This window comes from Orcinus orca, chromosome 11, assembly GCF_937001465.1.
Source record: "Orcinus orca chromosome 11, mOrcOrc1.1, whole genome shotgun sequence".
NCBI classification, from domain to species: Eukaryota; Metazoa; Chordata; class Mammalia; order Artiodactyla; family Delphinidae; genus Orcinus; species Orcinus orca.
The window spans coordinates 16,798,214-16,821,488 of record NC_064569.1 but is presented as its reverse complement, the minus strand read 5'-3'; the positions used below and the strand labels follow the sequence as shown (position 1 = coordinate 16,821,488).

Genomic DNA, 23,275 nt, shown 5'->3' with positions numbered 1-23,275 from the left:
AAAATTTAAAAAAGATAAAATATGCTCTCCTGCCTCACAGGTTGTTGTAAAGGTGAAATGATACGACAAAATCTTTGGAAATACTAAAGTTGTATGCAAGAACTAACAAAAGTATCAACAGTAAACTTCAGGGTTAAAGAATACAAGCACCCCCACTTCCACTGAGAAAGTTCTATGAGATAATATTTGAACATCGTATAGTTATTTCAGTTGGTCATGTATCCCTAAGTCAATGATCTGCCAGTCAATTTGTACCATGATCCAGCATACTGTCTGTAGTATTCATTTATTACCCCTTTGACACTCATTTGACATTTACCACATAATTTATTACTTTCTCTTTACTTATATATTTTGCCTCCACATCTAAGTTAAAGCATTTGAAAGAAGGCATAATAGTGAAATTTTCCCTTTAAATTTTGTTGACATAAATACATAGTAGTATATTGAAAAAAAATTTTTACAGATTATTAAATCATAAGTGAAATTGTTAGCATTTTGAAATTTTGCCCAAAGTGGATGTAATAAAAATAAGATATAAATTATCATGGTTTAAGACAGGAGTTATTTTCTTAAATTTAAATAATTAATTGTAATCATCATGCAGTTTGTTAAGGCAAGAAAAAGATGTTTGCTTTAGACTTACTGCTCCATGAAGAAATGAGGCATTGCAATGAGCAATGTTCCAACGCCCATGATTAGGCACCCTGCTCCAATTATTTTTGGCCTGTGAAGTTTGGCTCCAAAGTAGCTAACAAATGTTATAACTAAGAGATTTCCTTTGGGGAAAAGAATAAAATGTTCATAAGTTAGACAACTTAGAAAAAGTCATCAGCATAACTAAATGACTATAACTAAATGAATGAATGTCTATAGCAGGTTTTGTTTTGACTAAACCATCTCCCACCATCTTCCCCATCATTTGTCTTTCTTTCCTTTAATCTGAGATGACTGGAACTATCTTCAGACTCATTATTTCAATCATCTCATCCTTTTATCAAAATATTGATATTTTTATAAACAACCCTTCTACCTTGTTTTCATCCACCTTAATTATGTGTCCATTTAAAGTGTTTTATCAGTAAATCAAATTGTAGAAGACTTCCTTTAGTTGTTCTCTTAAATTTTCCTTGGTAATTTTGAAGTAAACTGTATTACTCTTCATTTGTTCACATTTTCTATTAAAACTTCTATTGGTTTCCCATTCGCTCTTGAAACATACATCATATAGTATTGCTTTAGCTGATATTTCCGAAAGAAAAAACAAACACAACTGTACCTCACTTTAAATGAAATCAAATTATGAAATGCATATTTATATAATTTTTATAAAAATATAAGTTTCAAAATACAAATAAAAATTACTCCACATAACTTCAGAAATACATCAATTATATAAACTCAATGTATGCTCATAATACAAATTTTATAAAATAGAAAGTCTCCATAAATTATACCCATCTCTTTTTAAAAAAAATAAAGAATACATTTTTTTGAAGGTGGGACTTAAGCCTTTCTAAAATATCTCTAGTGAAGGATGTGATAAATTACTTTTAGTTGATGATGGTGTTAACTGATTAAACATCCCTTAAGGAAGATTTTCTAATGCCTTGCTGTGCACAAAAATTACTGGAAAGGAGTGGTGGGGGAAATGGAAACATTAAAAATGCAGAATCTTGACAGCTCTGAGCAGTTTCTGATTTCATGAATTGGGGAGAGGGATGCAGGCCAAGAAATCTGCATTTTTAATACTAGGTCAAATGTGTTGACAGAGATGGTTCCTGGAACATGCTTTGATAAACATTGCTTAGGGTCTTAGATTTCAAGGGGCTTTAAAGTTTTAGCTATTTGCATTTGGAATATTTAGTTTTTAAGGACTGTGGTGTTAGATAAAGTAAAACTTAGCAATTCTCCAGCAATTGATTGTGATGGCTGTTGGGTGGCCTTGCTTTGACGTTCTCAATGTTTTCAATTTTCCAGAAAGAGTAGTTTCCTTACATCTGTAAGCAATCATCTAATGTACTACTGTTTATTCACATTGCCAGCTTTAGTCAAGTGCAAAAAGAGCAGCAATTTTTGTAACCTTGAGGGCAATAGCAATAGTGAAAAAAGCTTGCTCTAGGCTACAGTGGCTCCAGGCTTTATGGCTCCAGGAAGAATTAAGCTCTTTTGAATTTGCATATCAAAAAAACTTGAGTATGAAATTTCTCATTTGACATTTAAGTACTTAGTAGAAGAAATTTTGTACCATATTGATAATTATGTCTATAGTTTTGCTAATGTGTCACAGTAAATAAACCAAACTGAAGTGAAAGTTGACTTTCAGTTTATAGGTAATGTGTCCCCACCACCACCACCAGTATCTCCCTCCCCCACTCCCATACCACCAACATGTCACAATAAAGGACTCATGTTTACAGGCTGTTTCTGTGTTACATTAGTGGGTATGCCAAACACTACATAATACCATTTGAGCTTCTGTGATGTCTGTAGAAGTTTTTGCTTCCTTTATTTAGTATCTCTTCTGAGTTCTCAGAAGATACACTTAGGAAATAAATAGTGATGTATAATCTTTAAAAAATCAAGTTGGATATCAATATTCTTTCACATCTACTATCACTAACTTCTGAAAAAGACAACAGGTCCAGAGAGTTTTAAAAATACATTTTATCAAATTTTCAAGTACTAGATTTTCTCTCTTTCTCTCTTCCTCTTTTTCTCTCTCTTTCTCTCCCCACGCCCACACACAGTACTTCAGATAACAGAAAAGAAGGCTACCCAACTCATGCTATAAGACCAATATACCCTTGCAATTCAAACTAGACAAGCACAATGAAAGAAGAGACCAAATGCAGTTTATTCTAGGAGTGCAAGGGTACCACCAAATAAGAAACAAATCTATTAATTAAAGCTCTATATTAAATAATGGAAGAGGAAAAATTCCATGGTTATCTTGAGAGATGTAAAACATTTAATATAATTAACCATTTATAATAAGAAAAAATCTGAGCAAATTAACTTTTAAACTGTATCTATCAAAACTGCACAGCAGGGCTTCCCTGGTGGCGCAGTGGTTGAGAGTCCGCCTGCCGATGCAGGGGACGCGGGTTCGTGCCCCGGTCCAGGAAGTTCCCACATGCCGCGGAGCGGCTGGGCCCGTGAGCCATGGCCGCTGAGCCTGCGCGTCCAGAGCCTGTGCTCCGTCCGTAACGGGAGAGGCCACAGCAGTGAGAGGCCCACATACCGCAAAAACAAAACAAAACAAAACAAAAAAAAAATGCACAGCACAGATATTGTTTAATGGTGAAATTTTTAAAGTATTCTCATTAAGTTAAGATACAAGAGAAGGATGCCCACTGTCACTACTTCTATTGGACATAGTACTGAGCCCAATGCAATAAGGCAAGAACAAGAAATAATAAATCTAATAATTGGAAAGGATGATATACAGTTGTCTTCTGTTTCAGACAATATGATTATTCAGGAAACCCTACAGCATCTATAGACAATCAATTAAAATTAACATAAATTCAGCAAGACTGCTGTATATGTATAATATTAGATATTAATACTCTTCCAGTATTCCAGGAATTACTAAATAAGAAATGTAACAAAAATTCTTTTCACAATAGCAACAAAAAGTTTAAATATGTAGGAATAAATCTAACAAAATATAAGTAGTATATTTATAGATTATAAATATAATACTGAAAGCTATATAAAAGAATAACTAAATTGAGATATATACCATGTTCTTGGATGGAAAGACTCAGTAACATAAAATTTCAGTTATCTGATTTGATATATAAATTCTATGCAATTTCAGTGAAACCAAAATTGGATGTTTCAGGAAACTATTCCAAGTAGAGCCAAGAAAAAATTTGATGGAAAAGTTGGAAATTTTCCTACCTAGTAACAGAGCTAATTATAAAACTATTAATCAAGAAGACAGTCTTGTATTGAGTCAGGGATCAACAGACTTATGGAAAGATTTACACCTAAGTGATAAGTTAATATATGATAAAGAGGGTATTGCAAATAACTGGGTTAAGTATATATTGAATTAGTGCTGATTGGACTATTCGTTATAATAATATAAAGAGATTACTACCTGACTTTGTATTTAAAAAAATTGTATTTTAAGGATATGCCTTTTCTGGTCCAGCATGTAAGAAGCTAGAAGTATCCACTTTATCCTAACACCAAGTAAAAAGTTGAAAAATCAACAACTCTTCTTAGATCTGTCAGAAAGATGGGGTCATAGGGCAAACTGCTGTCCCCAAAATTGGAGAGACCAATAGGCAAATGCAGAGAATTGTGGCCAGCTGGAACAGAAATCCACAACAATAAATCTCCTTGGGAACAAGTGTTATGGTAAGAAAAACCTGAACTATAACTGACAGGAGGCTCAGCATCAGCAATTCTGAGAGAGAAAAACTCCAGAGGGACCCAGTGATTGAGGGCACACACTCTTTTGTGAGTTTTACTTCAGGAGCTCAATTAGGTTCTCACAGTGAATATTGGAGAATAAAACTTTTGTGCTTGCAGCATGGGGAGGGGAAAGGAAACCATTTTGAAATACACCAGAGCACTCTGTTTTTCTTAAGAAAGTCTGCTTTTAGGGGAAACTAGTAACCAGAGTCTAACCTGCTGGGGCATTATCAGAGCCCAACTGACCTGGGGGAAGGGAAATACCCAACTTCAGCTGTTCTAGCTATCCTGTCCCATCAATGAGGGATAGGGGGACTGAGAAGCACATCTGAAGTTCACAGTCCAGAGGCATAGGCTCACTAAGAGCCTGAGACCCATAGGACTATAGAATACTTTCTCTCCCTCACACAATACCATCATATTACTAAAGGCCTATTTATAGCAGTTCCTTTTACCCAGTACATCATTTCTGGCTATGAAGGAAAAAATTATAAGACATACTGAAAGTAAAAAGAAAAACTTTTTGGAGAGACAGCAAGAATCAAAACCAGACATGGCAGAGATTTTGGAGTTGTCTGACTAGAAATTTAAGACAACTATGATTAAGATGTGAAGAGGTCTAATGGAAAAACTAAAGAGCATGCAAGAACAAATGGGCAATGTAAATCAGAGAGATGGAAATTCTGAGAAAGATCAAAAAAAAATGCTAGAGAACAATAACATGGGAACACAGAAATAAAGAATGCCTTTGATAGGCTTGTTGGTAGACTGGACACAGTTGAGGAAAGAATCTCTGAGCTTGAGGATATATCAATAGAAAACACCAAAACTTAAAAGCAAAGAGAAAAAGAGACTGGAAAGAAAAAAACAGAACAGAATATCCAAGGACATGGAACTATAAGAGGCGTAACGTACAGGTAATGGGAATTCTAGAAAGAGAAGCAAGAGTTAGAGGAATAGAAGAAATATTTAAAATAATGACGATTGAGAATTTCTACCAAATTAATATCACACACCAAACCACAGATCCAGGAAGCTAAGAGAACAATGAGCAGGATAAATGCCAAAAAATCTAAACTAGACATATAATTTTCAAACTACAGAAAATCAAATATAAGAGGTAATTTGTAAAAAAAGAAAACTCACCTTACTTATAGAGGAGGAAAATAAGAATTACATCTTATTTCTCTTCAGAAACCATGCAAACAAGAAAAGTGTAGAAAAAATTTTTGAAGCGTTGAGAGAAAAAACCCCCACCAACCTAAAGTTCTGTACCCTGTGAAGTTATCCTTCAAAAGCAAAGAAGAAATACTTTCTCAGACAAATATTGAGGAAATGTGTTTCCAGTAGACCTGCCTTTCATGAAATGTTAAAAGAAGCTCTTCAGAGAAAAAAAATAATAATAAAATTCAGAAACTCAGATCTACATAAAGAAAGGATGAGCATCAGAGAAGAAATAAGTGATGGTAAATTTAAAACTTATTTTTCTTATTCTTAATTGATCTAGCAGATAACAGTTTGTTCAAAATAATATCAAAAATGTGTTCAATGATGTATTCTTATGTATGCATGTTTGCTTATGTATAAGTGAAATAAAATGAATAATAGCAGTGATACAAAGGATGGGAGGGAGGAATTCAAATTGAAAGACACAATCTGCCAACACTCACATAGGGAGATAGTTAATCTGAATATACCTATATCTATTAAAGAAATTGAACCAATAATTAATATCCTTCCAAAACAGAAAGTACCAGGTCCAAGTAGATTTACTGGTGAATTTTCCAAACAGTTAATGAAGAAATTATACTAATTCTCTACAATCTCTTTCAGAAGGTAGAGAGGGAACAGTTCCTAATTCTACAAGTGCAACATTACCCTAATACAAAAACCAGAAAAAGCATTACAAGAAAAGAAAACAACAAACTAATATCTCTCCTGAACATAGGTGCAAAAATCCTCAACAACATATTAGCAAATCAAATCCAACAATATGTAGAAATAATTGTACATTAAGACCAAGTGGGATTTATCCCAGGTTTGCAGGGCTGGTTCACCATTAGAAAATCAATTAATGTAATCCATCATATCAACAGGCTAAAGAAGAAAAATCACATGATCATATCAATATATGCAGAAAAAGCATTTGACAAAACTCTACAACCAATCATGATTTAAAAAAAAAGAAAAAAAAACCTCCATAAACTTGGAAGAGAGAAGAATGTCCTCAACTTGATTAAAAAAAAAAAACTACCAAAAACTACAGCTAATATCATACTTAATGGTAAGAAATTCAAAGCTTTTCCACTAAGATCAGGCACAAGGCAAGGCTATCTCCTCGCACCATTGCTTTTCAATATTGTACGGGGAGTCCTACTTAATGCAATAGGACAAGAAAAGGAAATAAAGGTATACAGATTGGGAAGGAAGAAATAAAACTAGCTTTGTTCCCATAAGACATGACCATTTTTATAGAAAATCTGAGAGAATTAACAAAAGAACTCCTGTAACTAATACATGATTATAGCAGGGTTGCAAGATACAGGGTTAATACACAGAAGTCAATCACTTTCCTATATGTCAGCAGTGAAAAGCAGGAATTTAAAAACATGATACCATTTACATTAGCACCCCCTAAAATGAAATAAGTATAAATTTAACAAAATATTTACAAGATCTATATGAAGAGAACTATAAAACTCTGACTAAAGAAATCAAATAACTCAATAAATGGAGAGATATCTTAATGTTCATGGATAGGAAGACTCAGTATTGTCAAGATGTCATTTCTTTCCTACTTGATCTATGCATTCAATGCAATCTTAATCAAAATCACAGCAAGTTATTTGTGGATAGTGACAAACTGATTCTAAAGTTTTTATGGACAAATAAAATACCCAGAATAGCCAACAAGACATTGCAGAAAAACAAGAGTTGGAAGACTGACACTACCCAATTTCAAGACATACTCTAAAGCCACAGTAATCAAGACAGTGTGACACTGGTGAAAGAATAGATAAATAGATACATGGAACAGAATAGATAGCCCAGAAACAGACTACATAAATACAGTTAACTGGTCTTTGAGAAAGGAATAAAGGCAATACAATAGAGCAAAGGTAGTCTTTTCAATAAATGGTGCTGGAAGAACTTGACATCCACATGCAAAAGAACCCAACAAAACTGAATCTAGACACAGACTTTACAGTCTTCACAAAAATAAACTCAAAATGGATCACAGACCTAAATGTAAAATGCAAAACTATAAAACTTCTAGAAGATAACATAAGAGAAAACCTAGAAGACCGTGGGTTTGGTGATGACTTTTTAGATGCAACACCAAAAGCCCAATCCATGAAAGAAAAAATTGATAAGTTGGACTTTATTAAAATTAAAAATTTCTGCTCTATGAAAGATGATGTTAAGAGACTTAAAAGACAAACCACATACCAAGAGAAAATATTTGCAAAAGCCATATCAGATAAAGGACTGTTATCCAAAATACACAAAGAACTCTTAAAACCCAACAATAAGAATACAAACAACCTGTTTAAAACATGGACCAAATACCTCGATGGACAGATCACCAAAGAAGGTACACAGATGGCAAATAAACACACAAAAAGATGTTCAGCATCGTATGTCATCAGGAAACTGCAAATTAAGAAACAATGAAACACTACTACATATCTATTAGAATGGCCAAAATCCAAAACATTAAATGCTGCTGAGGGTGTGGAGCAACAAGAACTCTCATTTATTGTTGAACTCTCATTCCAAATGGTACAGCCACTTTGGAAGACAATTTGGTGGTATCTTACAAAACTAAACATATTCTTCCCATAAGACCCAGCAACTGTGCTCCTTTGTATTTACCCAAAAGAGTTGAAAATTTATGTCCCCACAAAAATCTGCACACACAGATGTTTACAGTAGCTTTCTTTATAATTGCCAAAACTTGGAAGCAATCAAGAAGTTCACCAGATGAATAGATAAATAAACTAAGGTCCATTCAGAAATAGATTATTATTCAGTGCTAAAAAGAAGTGAGTTATCCAGTCATGAAAAGACATGGAAGAACCTTAAATGCTTATTGCCATGTGAAAGAAGCCAATCTGAAAAGGCTACATACTGTATGATTCCAACTGTATAACATTCTGAAACAGGCAAAACTATGGAGACAGTAAAAAGATCAGTGGTTACCAAGGGGTAGGGGGTAGGGATGGATAAATAGGCAGAGCACAGAGGATTTTTAGGGCATTAAAAGTGCTCTGTATGATACTATAATAGTGGATACATGTCATTATACATTTGTTCAATCCCACAGAGTATACAACACCAAGAGTGAGCCTTAACGTCAACTCTGGACTGTGGATGATAATGAGGTATCACTGTAGGTCATCAACTGTAATGAATGTACCACTGTGGTGAGGGATGTTGATAATGGGGGAGGCCGTGCATGTGTGGGGACGGGGTTTATGGGAAATCTTTGTACGTTCTGCTCACTTTTGCTGTGAACCCCAAACTGCCTTAAAAAACAAAGTGTATTGGGCTTCCCTGGTGGCGCAGTGGTTGAGAATCTGCCTGCTAATGCAGGGGACACGGGTTCGAGCCCTGGTCTGGGAGGATCCCACGTGCCGCGGAGCGGCTAGGCCCGTGAGCCACAACTACTGAGCCTGCGCATCTGGAGCCTGTGCTCGGCAATAGGAGAGGCCGCGATAGTGAGAGGCCCGCGCACCGCGATGAAGAGTGGCCCCCGCTTGCCGCAACTAGAGATAGCCCTCACACAGAAACGAAGACCCAACACAGCAAAAATAAATAAATTTATAAAAAAAAAAGTGTATCTAAAAACATCTATGTCAAGTTGACTAAATACTAAAATGTAAAAGGCAAAAGTTTTAAATATTTAGAAGAAAATACATGGAAAAATATTTGAAACAAAGAATTAATATCTGCAAATATTAGTAGGTCTTGATAAGAAAACATTTTATTTTCTTGGAAACTCTCTGTCATTTTTGGAGAAAGAGTCCTTGTTACAAGAAAATACTTTACTTGGGAAGAAATTGAGTATCCAGTAGGCAGATGTTAGATGATAATGCCAATTGATGTCAAAGGATAAATGAAATTGTTCTGCAAAAAATAGAAGAATTTAAAGCTAGAGACAGAGGGTGGGAATGGGTCCAGAGCTCTGGAAGGAGGAATATGAAGAGAGGCAAAAGGAGTAAATTAAAATTATGGTCAGGAAACCCACTTTTCTGGAAAACTAGGGATTGCAAATAACTAGAGCAAACCTGTGATATTTGGGATAAAGTTTTGCAATGGAAGTCAGAGGACTTTTATTGCATCTAATCCAATAAACAATTTCTATCCTTAGAATGGTCTGGAAGAATTAATATGAATTTAGACTCAGGGCCCTTTTTTTACTTCCTGTGCAACATTAGTACTCTCTATTAAATATAGACCCTCTCAAGTTTTGCATTGGGGTCTGGGAATCTAAGAAAAATTTGGACCAGATTCTTCCCAAGTCTCTTCAGCTACAAAATGTTTTTATACTATGATCTAGAGTGAGCAATAATCAATGAATCACTTCATATGTAATTTTCTGTCTGCTCATTTCTTCTTCTTTCTGTAAGTCTGATTTATTCTTTTGATCTGCACCCAGCTTCCTCTTCATACTTGTTTCTTCTGATGCAGTGTTACCCTTACCTTGACTCTCCATGGACTTTCATTCCATTTAGGGTTGTAGGCAGGGCAGTCATCAAGGAATAAATCAACTCTCCAGGTGTCTCCAATTAGCTTACACAAGGTAGTGATATGATCAGGTGTTTTAGAAACTTGTTACACAAAGTGCAGCCCATTGATGAATAGCATCAACATCGTATTGGAGCTTGTTAGATATGCAGGATCTTACTTCCCTTCCTACAGAATCAGTCTATGCATTTTAACACAATTGTCCAGTCATTTGCGTGAACATTAATGTTTGACTAGCACTGAACCAAGAAATCTTTTTCTGGTAGGGTGATGAAAGATGGATTTGGGAAGTAAAAGCCTGAAGGCAAAAGGTTACCTATTCACTCTTTTAATTCTTTCTCTGATATTTAGGGTAAGAACTGATATATACAGTATGAACGTGTATGATCAGGCCACCCAAGATGGCTCCTCTTTTGCTCTATGTACATTCCCTGCTCAACCAGTGCCTGCTTCATCTACACGCTACTCACACTACCAACCTTCCTGTATATTTGCCCCTTCAGCTAGTGACTGTTCTAATTTTAGATCAGAACACCTCCCTAGGATAGCTTGTCAAAGCGGCAGTGAGGGGGCGTGCCACCTACTGGTTTCCCTGGTAACCAATGAGCCAACCTGAAGTCAATTCCCCCTATAACTGGTAATCTCCCCCTCCTCCCTGGGAGAGAAGACTGCCGCCATGTCCTGCCTGCAGTCAGCCGCACACGGTGGCTTGTTGCTCCAGGACCTTGCTTCAGACGTGTAAGTTTCCCCTATCCGTTAAACCACTGATGTTTCTGTCGCTAACTCTGGGCTCTTTCTTCGGTCTTGAAGCTGGACAAGCACAGGGCTTGCTGGCCTGCGGGTGCAGCCCAACAGAACTAGAATAGTAATTGTTGAAGAGTTGAAATATATTCCTTCACTCTTCTGAAGGTTTAAGTGAAGCTGAACCTGGAGCCATTAGAGATTTTACTATAGCATATATTTGAGTCTCAACAAGCAGGAAGGACCACAGAGACTATTAATTTTGTTTACTTCAAGAAGGAATCAGAGCCCCTTAGTTTATCAACTCAGGAAGCTAAGTGGGATTACACTCTTTAAAGTACTTCCAAAACAGTGACTAAAATCACTTGGTCTTTTCAAGTTCAAAGTGTACAGTCAATGGCTATAACCAAAGGACCCGGAGAGTAGAATTTTTATTGCCTGTTTTGCTGTAGTGTTTTTGTTAATAGAATCCCTTTATCCTCTTTCTAGGCCACTGGACAGAAATACCCCTTTTATAGTTTAACTTCTTCTTAAATCATTACAAGATATTTTTCTAGAGCTTCTTTGAAGCTCTAGAAAAGTTTGAATCACAGGGCTTCCAGGATGTAAAACTCTTTTGTAAGGACATTTCCTGCATACTTTTAACTCAAAATACCAGCTGCATCTCACTCTCTCTCCTAGAGAAGTCTCACTCTGCTTGAAAACTTGTGTGAGTCATATAATAGTGAACACCTGGGGCAGGAAGTTAATTGCTGTTTGCTCAGAGAGAACAAATTGCCTATACTGTAGCACAAGGCCATGGCACACTCTGTCCAAATAAGATTTTACAGATAGAGTCTGATATTAGCAGACAGCAGAATGCAGTGAGGATGTCATTTAGTCGTGCCTAGAAACCTTGTACTTAAAAGTAAAGTCAGGGCCTCCCTGGTGGCGCAGTGGTTGAGAGTCCGCCTGCCGATGCAGGAGACACAGGTTCGTGCCCCGGTCCGGGAAGATCCCACATGCCGCAGAGCGGCTGGGCCCGTGAGCCATGGCCGCTGGGCCTGCGCGTCCGAAGCCTGTGCTCCGCAGCGGGAGAGGCCACAACAGTGAGAGGCCCGCGTACCGCAAAAAAAAAAAAAAAAATAGTAAAGTCAGGCATCTGCAATACCTACCAATTTCAAAACTACCATCAATAACTCCCACCAGTGAAGAAGGGATATCAAACCTTCTCTCTATCTGAGTGATGGTGCTCTTCAGGTAGCCTTCTGCCAGTGCTTTGGCAAAGTAAACAAAAGACAGGGCACCCAAGAACACCTGAAAAATATGACAGGTCACACTTAGTCTAACTCCAGCCTGACATATGACTGGAAATTTACTAAACAGAGAGACAGAAACACAAACCACAAACCAGGTAACAAGCCTGTTACCACTGAAGATTTCATTCAAGCAAAGTAATAGGCTTCTTCCCACCTCAAGCTCATGTAGAGTTCTAAAAATTCAAATAGACTTCCATTCATAATGTATGTTGAATTCCACCCTTTCTCCCCCTCTCCCCCAAAGGGCATTCAAAGATGTCTTGGCTTTGAAAAGAAGATTCATTGCATGGGGAAGCAGAGAGAGGAAGGAGCCATTGAAAGGTAAGAAAATAAAACAAAAACCATCAACCAAATACTCAACATCTTATCACAGGTCTAATACTCATTATTGTGTATTTCACAGCAATGGTTAATGTTCTAGCAGGGAACGTAACAGACTGAAAAAGTAGAACTACTAATCTTTGTGTTTAAGTTCATATTCAAGTTAAATTCATACTCAAATTCTTATTCAATGAAAAAAATATATTCTTTTTGATATCTGGCTTGTGTGTTTTGCTAGACCTGGGTCTGTGATGGAGTATCCATAAGGCAGATTATATGAAAAAAAAAGTATGTATTTGTTGAGTGAATATTTGATGCAAGGAAAGTATAGGCACTTGGAGTCATGTTGAGCACCATTTAAAAGGGAACCCTGTCCCTTACTCTGTGGCCAGGAAAGTCAAATTTTTCATTTATAGAATGGGAATAATATGGATGTTTCATAGATTAAATGTTACAACTGTGCATAGCATAACATCTGGTACATGGTAGATATTTAATGAATATCATTACCTCTCTCCTTTCTGTTTCGGAGGGGCATTCAAGTGAGCCAGGAAAGTAATATTTAGTAATTTAACCTACATAGTCAGGCAAAGATTGCTTTCACTGCCCAGCAAAGTGTAGTTTTCATAAATTGCATCTAAGGTCACTTTTTAAAGTGGAAAAAATTTCTCACCTCTAGCTATAGTGTGTAGAAAATAACTGGATCAAGAACTGAGAGCATGGACTCCACCAAATTCTCTTATCTCTTTAGTTAACCACTTATGGTTGTTTATCATTTAATTGTTTGTTACCTTTAGTTCACCACAGCAGGGTTGTTTCTCCTCTGAGGAGGGATAGTCTGTTTTAAAGGAAGGCCTCCCAACAGGTTGCATTGAATTTTTGCTGAATAACTGGATATTTTCTTTGGATGAAGTGTCCATTATGAAAACATTCCTTGACTCTGATCTGTCAAAGTTGATTTTTAAAGTAAAAAAAAAAAAAAAAATTAATTCAAACCCATGCAGTTGATTAGATAATGTTTTTATTTCACAATAGATCACAATTCTGTAGACATAACTTGATGTGAAGTTCCCTCATTTTACCACAGTAAGTTGGCAAAGTTTTTCAATTAAAATCGACCAGGATATCTGATTAAGCAGTCCTGCTCTTGGGACTCTGTAGCCAGCATTCTTTCTCAATCCCTCCAGTTTAAGCCTCATTATAGCAAAGAATAAATTTAAATGTTGCCTTTGGAATAAATAACGAGGAAGAATTTTGCTAACTTTGTGGTCTTGCCAGCTTAAACTAGAAGCAAGCAGGAAAGGAAGAAGAGGAATTCAGCCGTTTGAATATTGATTCATTAGAATTGAGTCTTTAAATCCTTTAAATCTATTATCTTAGCAGAATGAATAGAAAAGATTGATGCCCCTGGTAGATGCCTATATCACACTGTGATTCTTATACATTTGTAGCATCCAAAGTAAGGCTTAAAATAAGGCAAAAAAAGAGGACCAGTCTGTGTATCATTTTAGCTTGACAAATAGGGAAGCAACATGATTTATGCCTCAGGCTTAGATTTCATTCAGTCAAAAGTAGTCTTTGGTCTGCCTTAAAGTAAGAAAGATGCCTTCCTTCCTATGTCTAATTTCCCACCCTCCTTTGTCCTTACCAAGCCCTGGACAGGTTCACATAATCTGAACCTATTTTCTTTTTGTTCATATCAATATTTACATATCCTATGCACCCACTTCTTTAGGATTCCATATAGCTCAGTGCCTGCCTGATAAAGTAATCTAAGTGAAGGGATTGAAAAATAAAATAACTTCTGGATCACCCTGATGTTTACCAGATGATGCATTTGTACATTAATAGAGATCTTCTGTATTCTCATCACACTAACTGAAAAAATAACATCAGGGTAAAACTTAACGTGCTGTGGTAGTTTAGAGTTATTCTATCTGTGTGTCTATTATCTTGACTTCATGTAATGCATGTTCTGTGTTTACCCAACCTCATCTTTGGTAGTTTGCATTTATAGATAATGTCTCAAACTGAAAAATCAAGAAATAGCAGTGTACACAATTTATTTTGAAATATGGAGCTAAATATCAGAAGAAAGACCTAAAAGATTTAAAAGTGGAGGGAGTGAGAAATGGGTTGAGAAGGGTAGGGCAAGGACCTGTTTTGTTTTTAAACTTGTTATTAGACTTTCAGATTATTCAATTTCATAAACATGCATAAATTTACTTTTTAAAAATGGACAAAGGAAAGTGAGGAAAACAAACAATTTTAAAGCCAAAAAGCTAAACAAAGAGCAGAGAATCCTAAACAAGAGCAAAAGGCAAAGATACAGGAATACAATGTTAGTAAGATCTAAACACAGATGTTTAGGAGAATACAAAATAAAAATTAGGCAAAATATAGAGAAATAACTATAAAGTCTTGACAAAATGGATAACTTTCTAGCAAATATAAATTACCTGTATTGATACAAACCAGGAGAGAAACATATCTAAGGAAGACATTAACAAAAATACTCTAAACCTATTCCCTAAATAAAAATAGTAAGGATAGATGATGTAACTGGAGTGCTTTATCAAGGAATACCCTTCAAGGAAAAATAGCAGATAATGGAAACAGATGCTAATAGTCTCCATTCATCGGACCAAGCCAGAATTATCTTGATAGCAAAATCTCATTAAGGCAACACAAAAAGGAAAACTGCAGAGCCAACCTAGAGATGCTAAAATCCTAAATAAAATACTAGCAAATACAAATTAATTAAAATTCCATAATTAAGATTTTTTAAAAATGTAACAATTGATTAATATTAGGAAGTTTGTTCACCTAAATCATCACATTAAAAATTCAAACTGTTGGGGCTTCCCTGGTGGTGCAGTGATTGGGAATCCACCTGCCAGTGCAGGGGACGTGGGTTCAGGCCCTGGTCCGGGAGGATCCCACGTGCCACGGAGCGGCTGGGCCCATGTGCCACAGCTGCCGAGCCCACGCTCTGGAGCCCATGCTCTGCAACAGGAGAGGCCACTGTGGTGAGAGACCTGTGCACTGCAGCGAGGAGTGGCCCCCACTCGCTGCAAATGGAGAGAGCCAGTGCAGAGCAGTGAGGACCAAATGCAGCCAAAAATAAATAAATAAAATAAATAAATTCAAAAAAAATTCAAGATGTTACATATATATATCAAAACATCACATTGTATACCTTAAATATATACAATTTTTATTGTCAATCACATTTCAATAAAGCTAGAAGAAATTCAAAATAATAAAATTTCAGTAGATGCAATACATCAGGTGATAAAAGTCAACAGCCATTCATGACTCAAAAAAAAAAAAACTAAGAAATTCGGTACATGGATATTCATACCAACAGCCAACTTCCTATATCCACTGAATCACTAAAACTAGTTTTCAGAAAAATATTTTGCCAGAACAGTGAAAGGGTATTTGGGAAGCAATGGATTAAATAGGTCTCTTTACTACAAAAATACTGAGTACCTTTAATTAAAATCCTGGAGAGACACATTGCTTATTAAAAAAAAAAAAAAACAACAAAATGACCCAAATGTCCAACAAATTATGGTATACTCACACAGTGAAATCTTTGAAACCATTAGAAATTAGTGTAAAGAAGTACATATAGTCATATAGAAATAATTTTATTACAGAGTTGATTTTAAAAATACAAGACTTCAAAGCAATATACATAACACTCTATTTTATAATAGAAACACACATACATTCACAGGTGTGTATACATAGAAGCAAAGCTTCAGAAAGTTTATAAAGAATAGGTTAACACATTATTTCTGGCTGGTGACACTGCAGACTATTTTTTAAAAATGTTTTGTGTACCCATATTTTCTAATTTTTCTATAATGAATGTACAATTCTTATACGAAAAAATATTTTAAATATAAAAGATATAGAAATATCAAGAAGCAAGAAATACATACCAGAAAGATTTTTAAAATACAAAATAACATCAAATTTATAGTGTAAAACGTAATTCTCTTCCACAAATTAAACTATGTAATACAAACTGGCCTACTGTTTTAGGAATTCAGATATATTATTTCTGTTCAGTCATAATATTAAACCCAGTAACCAGAAAAAGCAAATAAATTGTTTAATAATAAAATACACTATCGGGGGGGTGGACCTTCAAGATGGCAGAGGAGACATGGAGATCACCTTCCTCCCCACAAATACATCAAAAGTACATCTACACGTGGAACAACTCCTACAGAACACCTACTGAATGCTGGCAGAAGACCTCAGACTTCCCAAAGGCAAGAAACTCCCCATGTACCTGGTTAGGGCAAAAGGAAAGAGAAAAAACAGAGACAAAAGAATAGAGATAGGACGTGCACGTCTGGGAGGGAGCTGTGAAGGAGGAAAAGGTTCCACACACTAGGAAGCCCCTTCACTGGTGGAGACAGGGGGTGGCAGGGAGGGTGGGGGGGAGGAACCTTCGGAGCCACAGAGGAGAGCGCAGCCACGGTTGCAGAGGACAAGGCAGAGAGATTCACGCACAGAGGATCAGTGCCGACCAGCACTCACCAGCCCGAGAGGCTTGTCTGTTCACCCGCCATGGGAGCTGGAAGCTGAGGCTCGGGCTTCGGATGTCAGATCCCAGGGAGAGGACTGGGGTTGGCTGAGTGAACACAGCCTGAAAGGGGCTAGTGCACCACAGCTAGCCAGGAGGGAGTCCTGGAAAAAGTCTAGAACTGCCTAAGAGGCTAAAGACCATTGTTTCAGGGTGCACAAGGAGAGGGGATTCAGAGCACTGCCTAAACGAGCTCCAGAGACGGGCGCAAGCCGTGGCTATCAGCGTGGACACCAGACACCGGCATAAAATGCTAAAGCTGCTGCTGCAGCCACCAAGAAGCCTGTGTGCGAGCACAGGTCACTCTCCACACCGTCCCTCCCGGGAGCCTGTGCAGCCCGCCACTGCCAGGGTCCTGTGATCCTGGTACAACTTCCCCGGGAGAACACATGGTGCACCTTATGCTGTTGCAACGTCACGCTGGCCTCTGCCGCCGCAGACTCGCCCTGCATTCAGTACCCCTTACCCCCTCTCCCCCCACCCCAGCCTGAGTGAGCCAGAGTCCCCTAAGCAGCTGCTCCTTTAACCCCGTCCTGTCTGAGTGGAGAACAGACGCCCTCAGGCAACTTACATGCAGAGGCAGGGCCAAATCCAAAGCTGAACCCCAGGAGCTGTGCGAACAAAGAAGAGAAAGGGAAATCTCTCCCAGCAGCCTCAGGAGCAGCAGATTAAATCTCCACAATCAACTTGATGTACCTGCCTCTGTGGAATACCTGAATAGACAATGAATCATCCCAAATCGAGGAGGTGGGCTTTGGGAGCAAAGATATATATATTTTTTTCCCTTTTCCTCTGTTTGTGAGTGTGTATGTGTATGGAAATAAGACCCCGAATAGCCAAAGCAATCTTGAGAACGAAAAACGGAGCTGGAGGAATCAGACTCCCTAACTTCAGACTATAATACAAAGTTACAGTAATCAAGACAGTATGGTACTGGCACAGAAACAGAAATATAGATCAATGGAACAGGATAGAAAGCACCTAGATAAACCCATGCACATATGGTCACCTTATCTTTGATAAAGGAGGCAAGAACATACAGTGGAGAAAAGACAGCCTCTTCAATAAGTGGTGCTATGAAAACTGGACAGCTACATGTAAAAGAATGAAATTACAACACTCCCTAACACCATACACTAAAACTCAAAATGGATTAAACACTTAAATGTAAGGCCAGACAGTATAAAACTCTTAGAGGAAAACATAGGCAGGACACTGTATCACATAAATCACAGCAAGGTCCTTTTTGACCCACCTCCTAGAGAAATGGAAATAAAAGCAAAAATAAACAAATGGGACCTAATGAAACTTAAAAACTTCTGCACAGCAAAGGAAACCATAAACAAGATGAAAAGACAACCCTCAGAATGGGAGAAAGTATTTGCAAATGAAGCAACTGACAAAGAATTAATCTCCAAAATATACAAGCAGCTCATGCAGCTCAATATCAAAAAAACAAAAAACCCAATCCAAAACTGGGTAGAAGACCTAAATAGACATTTCTCCAAAGAATATATACAGATTGCCAACAAACACATGAAAGGATGCTCAACATCCCTAATCATTAGATAAATGCAAACAAAACTACAATGAGGTATCACCTCACTCCAGTCAGAATGGCCATCATCAAAAAATCTACAAACCATAAATGTTGGAGAGGGTGTGGAGAAAAGGGAACCCTCTTGCACTGTTGGTGGGAATGTAAATTGATACAGCCACTATGGAGAATGGTATGGAGGTTCCTTAAAAGACTAAAAATAGAACTACCATATGACCCAGCAATCCCAGTACTGGACATATACACTGAGAAAACCATAATTCCAAAAGAGTCATGTACCACCGTGTTCACTGCAGCTCTATTTACAATAGCCAGGACATGGAAGCAGCCTAAGTGTCCATCGACAGATGAATGGATAAAGAAGATGTGGCACATATATACAATGGAATATTACTCAGCCATAAAAAGAAACGAAATTGAGTCATTTGTAGCAAGGTAGATGGACCTGGAGACTGTCATACAGAGTGAAGTAAGTCAGAAAGAGAAAAACAAATACCGTATGCTAACACATATATACAGAGTCTAAGGGGAAAGAAATGGTTCTGAAGAACCTAGGGGCAGGACAGGAACAAATTCGGAGATGTAGAGAATGGACTTGAGGACAGGGGGAGGGGGATGGGTAAGCTAGCATGAAGTGAGAGAGTGGCATGGCCATAATATACACTACCAACTGTAAAATAGATAGCTAGTGGGAAGCAGCCACATAGCACAGGGAGATCAGCTCGGTGCTTTGTGACCACCTAGAGGGGTGGGATAGGGAGGGTGGGAGGGAGACGCAAGAGGGAGGGGATATATATATATATATATATATATAACAAAGCTGATTCACTTTGTTATACAGCAGAACTAACACACCATTGTAAAGCAATTATACTCCAATGAAGATGTTTTTAAAAATTAAATAAAATAAATAGGTTTTGTTTAAAAAAAATCTCTCTTTGGCTGCAGTAGGAAGAGTGGATTAAGATAACCTGGAGTTCCTTAAGGACCCTCTCTGAATTGAAAAAGAAAATAAAAATATATGTATATTGATGATTGTTCTTTAATAAATGCAACACTATTTTAAAAATAAAATACACTATCAGTTATACTAAAAATATCTTAAAAAATTCAAAGGGTCATATCTAGAATGCTAATGCTAAAGAGGGAAATAAATGTTGAAAATAATATTAAAAACTTGGGACATCAAAACACAACGTCTTCTTATATTTACAGGTATTGTCACAAAAATCACTCTAACTCAAATCCAGAAGTGATAATCAAAACAAGAGATCACCTAGCTGATGTTGTGTTAGGGCGAAATAGCATCCAGATTAAAATACTGACACTACATTGTTTTACTGAAAATACAGTTTCATCTTGATGGCTAATTTGCATATCCTCTCAAGTATAGTATGTTTCAAAGAGGCTAGGCTACGTTTTTGAGCACTGAGCTATTCATCCATCTGTGAAAAGAAGGGGAAAGGCGACGCTCAGTGACATGAATGGAGAGATCCTCCGGGCTTGCTGACGCTCGCTCGTGCTCGCGCGCTCTCTCTCCCCCGCCCCCATTAGCAATTGCAGAAGTAGAGTGAACGCAGTTGTTTAGCAGGATTTGCATTTGTCGAATCCTTACTTGTTCTCCCACCACTTGAACAGATTTCCATAAAGTTTTCCTCCAACACCCTGGGTTGGAGTATTACTTACTCTGGAGGCCAGAGAAAAATCAGCCAGTTTCTCTTCATTTCAGTTCCAAAAAATGGAATTCTCTGTTCACAGGGGTTTGGAAGGCAGTCCTCCAGTCTTTAAAGAGTACAGGTGCATTAGGAAGCTTGTAGTTGGATCGTGCAAATAGCATGACCTCCATGCCCTGATCCCGTAACAGACTCCGTCCAGCAGTCAGCCTCCACAAACCCCAAAGAGAAAGTCAGAAAGGTAGCCACTCCCATCACTGTCTTGTCTTGGTCATCTCGCATGAGGAAAACCTCTGCACTAGCTTGTCTTGTGGACATCAGGATCTCTCCCTTCAGGAGGGAAAATAACCTCATGGTACTTTCTAAGGAGTATGTGTTGTTAGGAAGCTGATTGCCTCACTGCAAGTAATTGTGTCAGATGCAGATTTAATAAGTACTGTTTATGTGCCAGATGATTTATATACTTTGTGCTAATCCTTAAAACAACTCAACAAGGTTGGCATTATAATTCTCATTTTATAGAAAATCATATGACTCAGAGCAGTGAAGTGACTTGTCCAAAACAACCCATCAAACAAGCATCAGAATCACAATTTGAACCCAGGTCTGAGTTTATCTGACTTTAACCAGTATCCTCTCCCATTTCCACCATCCTTACAAGGGCCCCTACAAGTTTCATGAGAAGTGTTATGAATAAGACATGTGCAGTGCAGAACATAAGGGTTCTTTGACTTCTCTCCTGTGAGACTCTGATGTGATCATCACAAAATACGAAAGCAGAGAACCAGATCTTACCTGGAGGTGGAGATCAGACAGCCAGTTCCTCTCAGTGTGCCCAGCAAGAGGCTGGACCACACTCCACAGACTGAAAGAGGAATCAGGTGGATCCTACCGCAGCTTTGAGCAGTTTTATCAGGTGGGGAGAGCCTGGTTGGACACAGAGCAGATCAGGGGAAAGAAAAGATGTAGGGCATGGTCTCACCCTTGGCCAATCTCTTCTCTTTTCTCTTTCCTCCTGGCCTCTTTTCTCTGGCAGTCTGCAGGGAACAGGCCACGCTGGCAAAGCCACTGACGTGCATCTCAGCTCCCGGGGCACAGAAAGAGCTGATGCCTTTGAGCCATTTCTTTGCAATTTGCTGCAAGTTTAAGGCCGCACGTGATAAGGCTTTCTTTATGGGAGAGAGTGAAAAAAGAAAAGACCACTTGTGATCTTACTTGCTGATTCCCAGAAAACACAACTCTGCAGGGGGCAGAGGGTAAGGGAACAGAAGCAGGAGGAGGGACGGAAGTTTGTAACAAAGATCTCTCCTTCTCCTTCCAAGAAGTTTTTAAGCCAGCCTCTCCTTGAGGACATCACTGGAATTCTTTAAAAAAAAAAAAAAAAAAAAGCTCATGGACTAAAATCTCTGTATGGTTTCTTTTCCCATTGGGATTCTTTCTAGAATCTGCCGGGACCACAGATCTGGTGAGGACCAAGGCTCTGCAGAGTTCTTTCCAGAGAGGATTAATTCTCAAAGAGACATGATCAGTTGCTTACACCCACAATTTCTGTGAATCTTAAAAGTAGAAAAAGAAAGAAAAACATTGAAATTTTGGCATTCAGTTGTTCATTCTACATAAATTCTAAGAAAAGAGAACTCCTTGCACTAAGACATTCTACAATTCTAATAAATTCTTTTTCCGAGACTACCATTTTAGAGAATTTTGAGCAGTACTAGCTTGCATGTGGTTTATACTAATAAATGAATTTGCTTCCAGACTCATCCAAGGTCCACCATTTTCTTACATGGCTGTGACTATGGCCTGGTCACTTTACAGTCTCAAGTTCTTCGTTGGTGAGCAGAATTTTATTTAAAAAAAAAAAATTCACCAGGTGGTTTAAGAATTTTATTATGTACTCAAACATACATTTCGAATAACAAAGTACTAAATGACAAAGTTATCATCATTACACATATAATTTCAGATCATGTAATGGTCAGGATCATTAATTAATAGTCAAATATTATTATAAGACATTTTACTATAAAAGAAAAAAGAAAGATACAAGGAAAATAAAGAAATCTTTTAATGAAGCAACTGTGTATCTGGAGTCTAAAAGACCAAATACTTTATTTTAGCCATCAGCCAACCTTTGCCATCAGAAATAGTGAGCAGGGCTTCCCTGGTGGCGCAGTGGTTGAGAGTCCGCCTGATGATGCAGGGGACACGGGTTCGTGCCCCGGTCCGGGAGGATCCCCCGTACCGCGGAGCGGCTGGGCCCGTGAGCCATGGCCGCTGGGCCTGCGCGTCCGGAGCCTGTGCTCCGCAACGGGAGAGGCCACAACAGTGAGAGGCCCGCGTACCGCGAAAAAAAAAAAAAGAAAAAAAAAAAAGAAATAGTGAGCAAACATCATAACAGGTCTTAGACTTTTCAATGTGTCTGACAGGTGGCCATTGGTGCATTGAAGGGGAGACACTGTTTACCAGCCATAAAGCACAAAAGGCCTACTTTTTCTCAACACGGAATGCAGTTTTACCCCGAGAGTGTAATTTGGTCTATTCCTAACTTGCTCAAATTCACTCTCCAACATGATTCCTTTTCTGACCTCTTCAGTCCACGGTTCATGTTTCTATTTTGAATGCACATCATACTTATTTTATACATGATATTCAGAGTTTCTCATAAACAGCCTTGCACTGGATTGTATCCTACTTTCATACTTTAGACCAGGGTTCAGCAAACTTCCTGTAAAAGGTCAAATAATAAATAGCTTAGGTTTTGCAGGCCCATCTATGTCACAGTCACTCAACTCTGCCACTGTGGTGTGAAATCAACCATAAATGAGTTAACCATGAATGAATGAATTTTCTAGGGTTGTGTAACAAAGTACCACAAACTGGCTGGCTTAAAACA

At 37.8% G+C, this 23,275-nt stretch overlaps 1 protein-coding gene across 10 annotated transcripts in view; it reads right to left on the bottom strand.

The window, feature by feature from the left end:
- Nucleotides 1-21,725, bottom strand: part of SLCO1C1 (solute carrier organic anion transporter family member 1C1) — a 56,533-nt gene extending 34,808 nt beyond the window's left edge. For 2 of the 10 annotated variants that reach the window (XM_033430264.2, XM_033430265.2), the window contains exons 1-4: nt 21,175-21,721; nt 13,334-13,487; nt 12,078-12,219; nt 647-779 (exon numbers count right to left, since the gene is read on the bottom strand). In XM_033430264.2, the coding sequence (XP_033286155.1) occupies nt 647-779; nt 12,078-12,219; nt 13,334-13,462 (404 nt within the window). In that variant the 5' untranslated portion in view covers nt 13,463-13,487; nt 21,175-21,721. Of the gene's footprint in view, nt 1-646; nt 780-12,077; nt 12,220-13,333; nt 13,488-17,102; nt 17,447-17,719; nt 17,876-21,174 lie in introns of those variants that run through there. The other 8 variants (XM_033430269.2, XM_033430266.2, XM_033430268.2 and 5 more) reach the window with 8 other exon arrangements.
- Between the last annotated feature and the right edge of the window lie 1,550 nt (nt 21,726-23,275).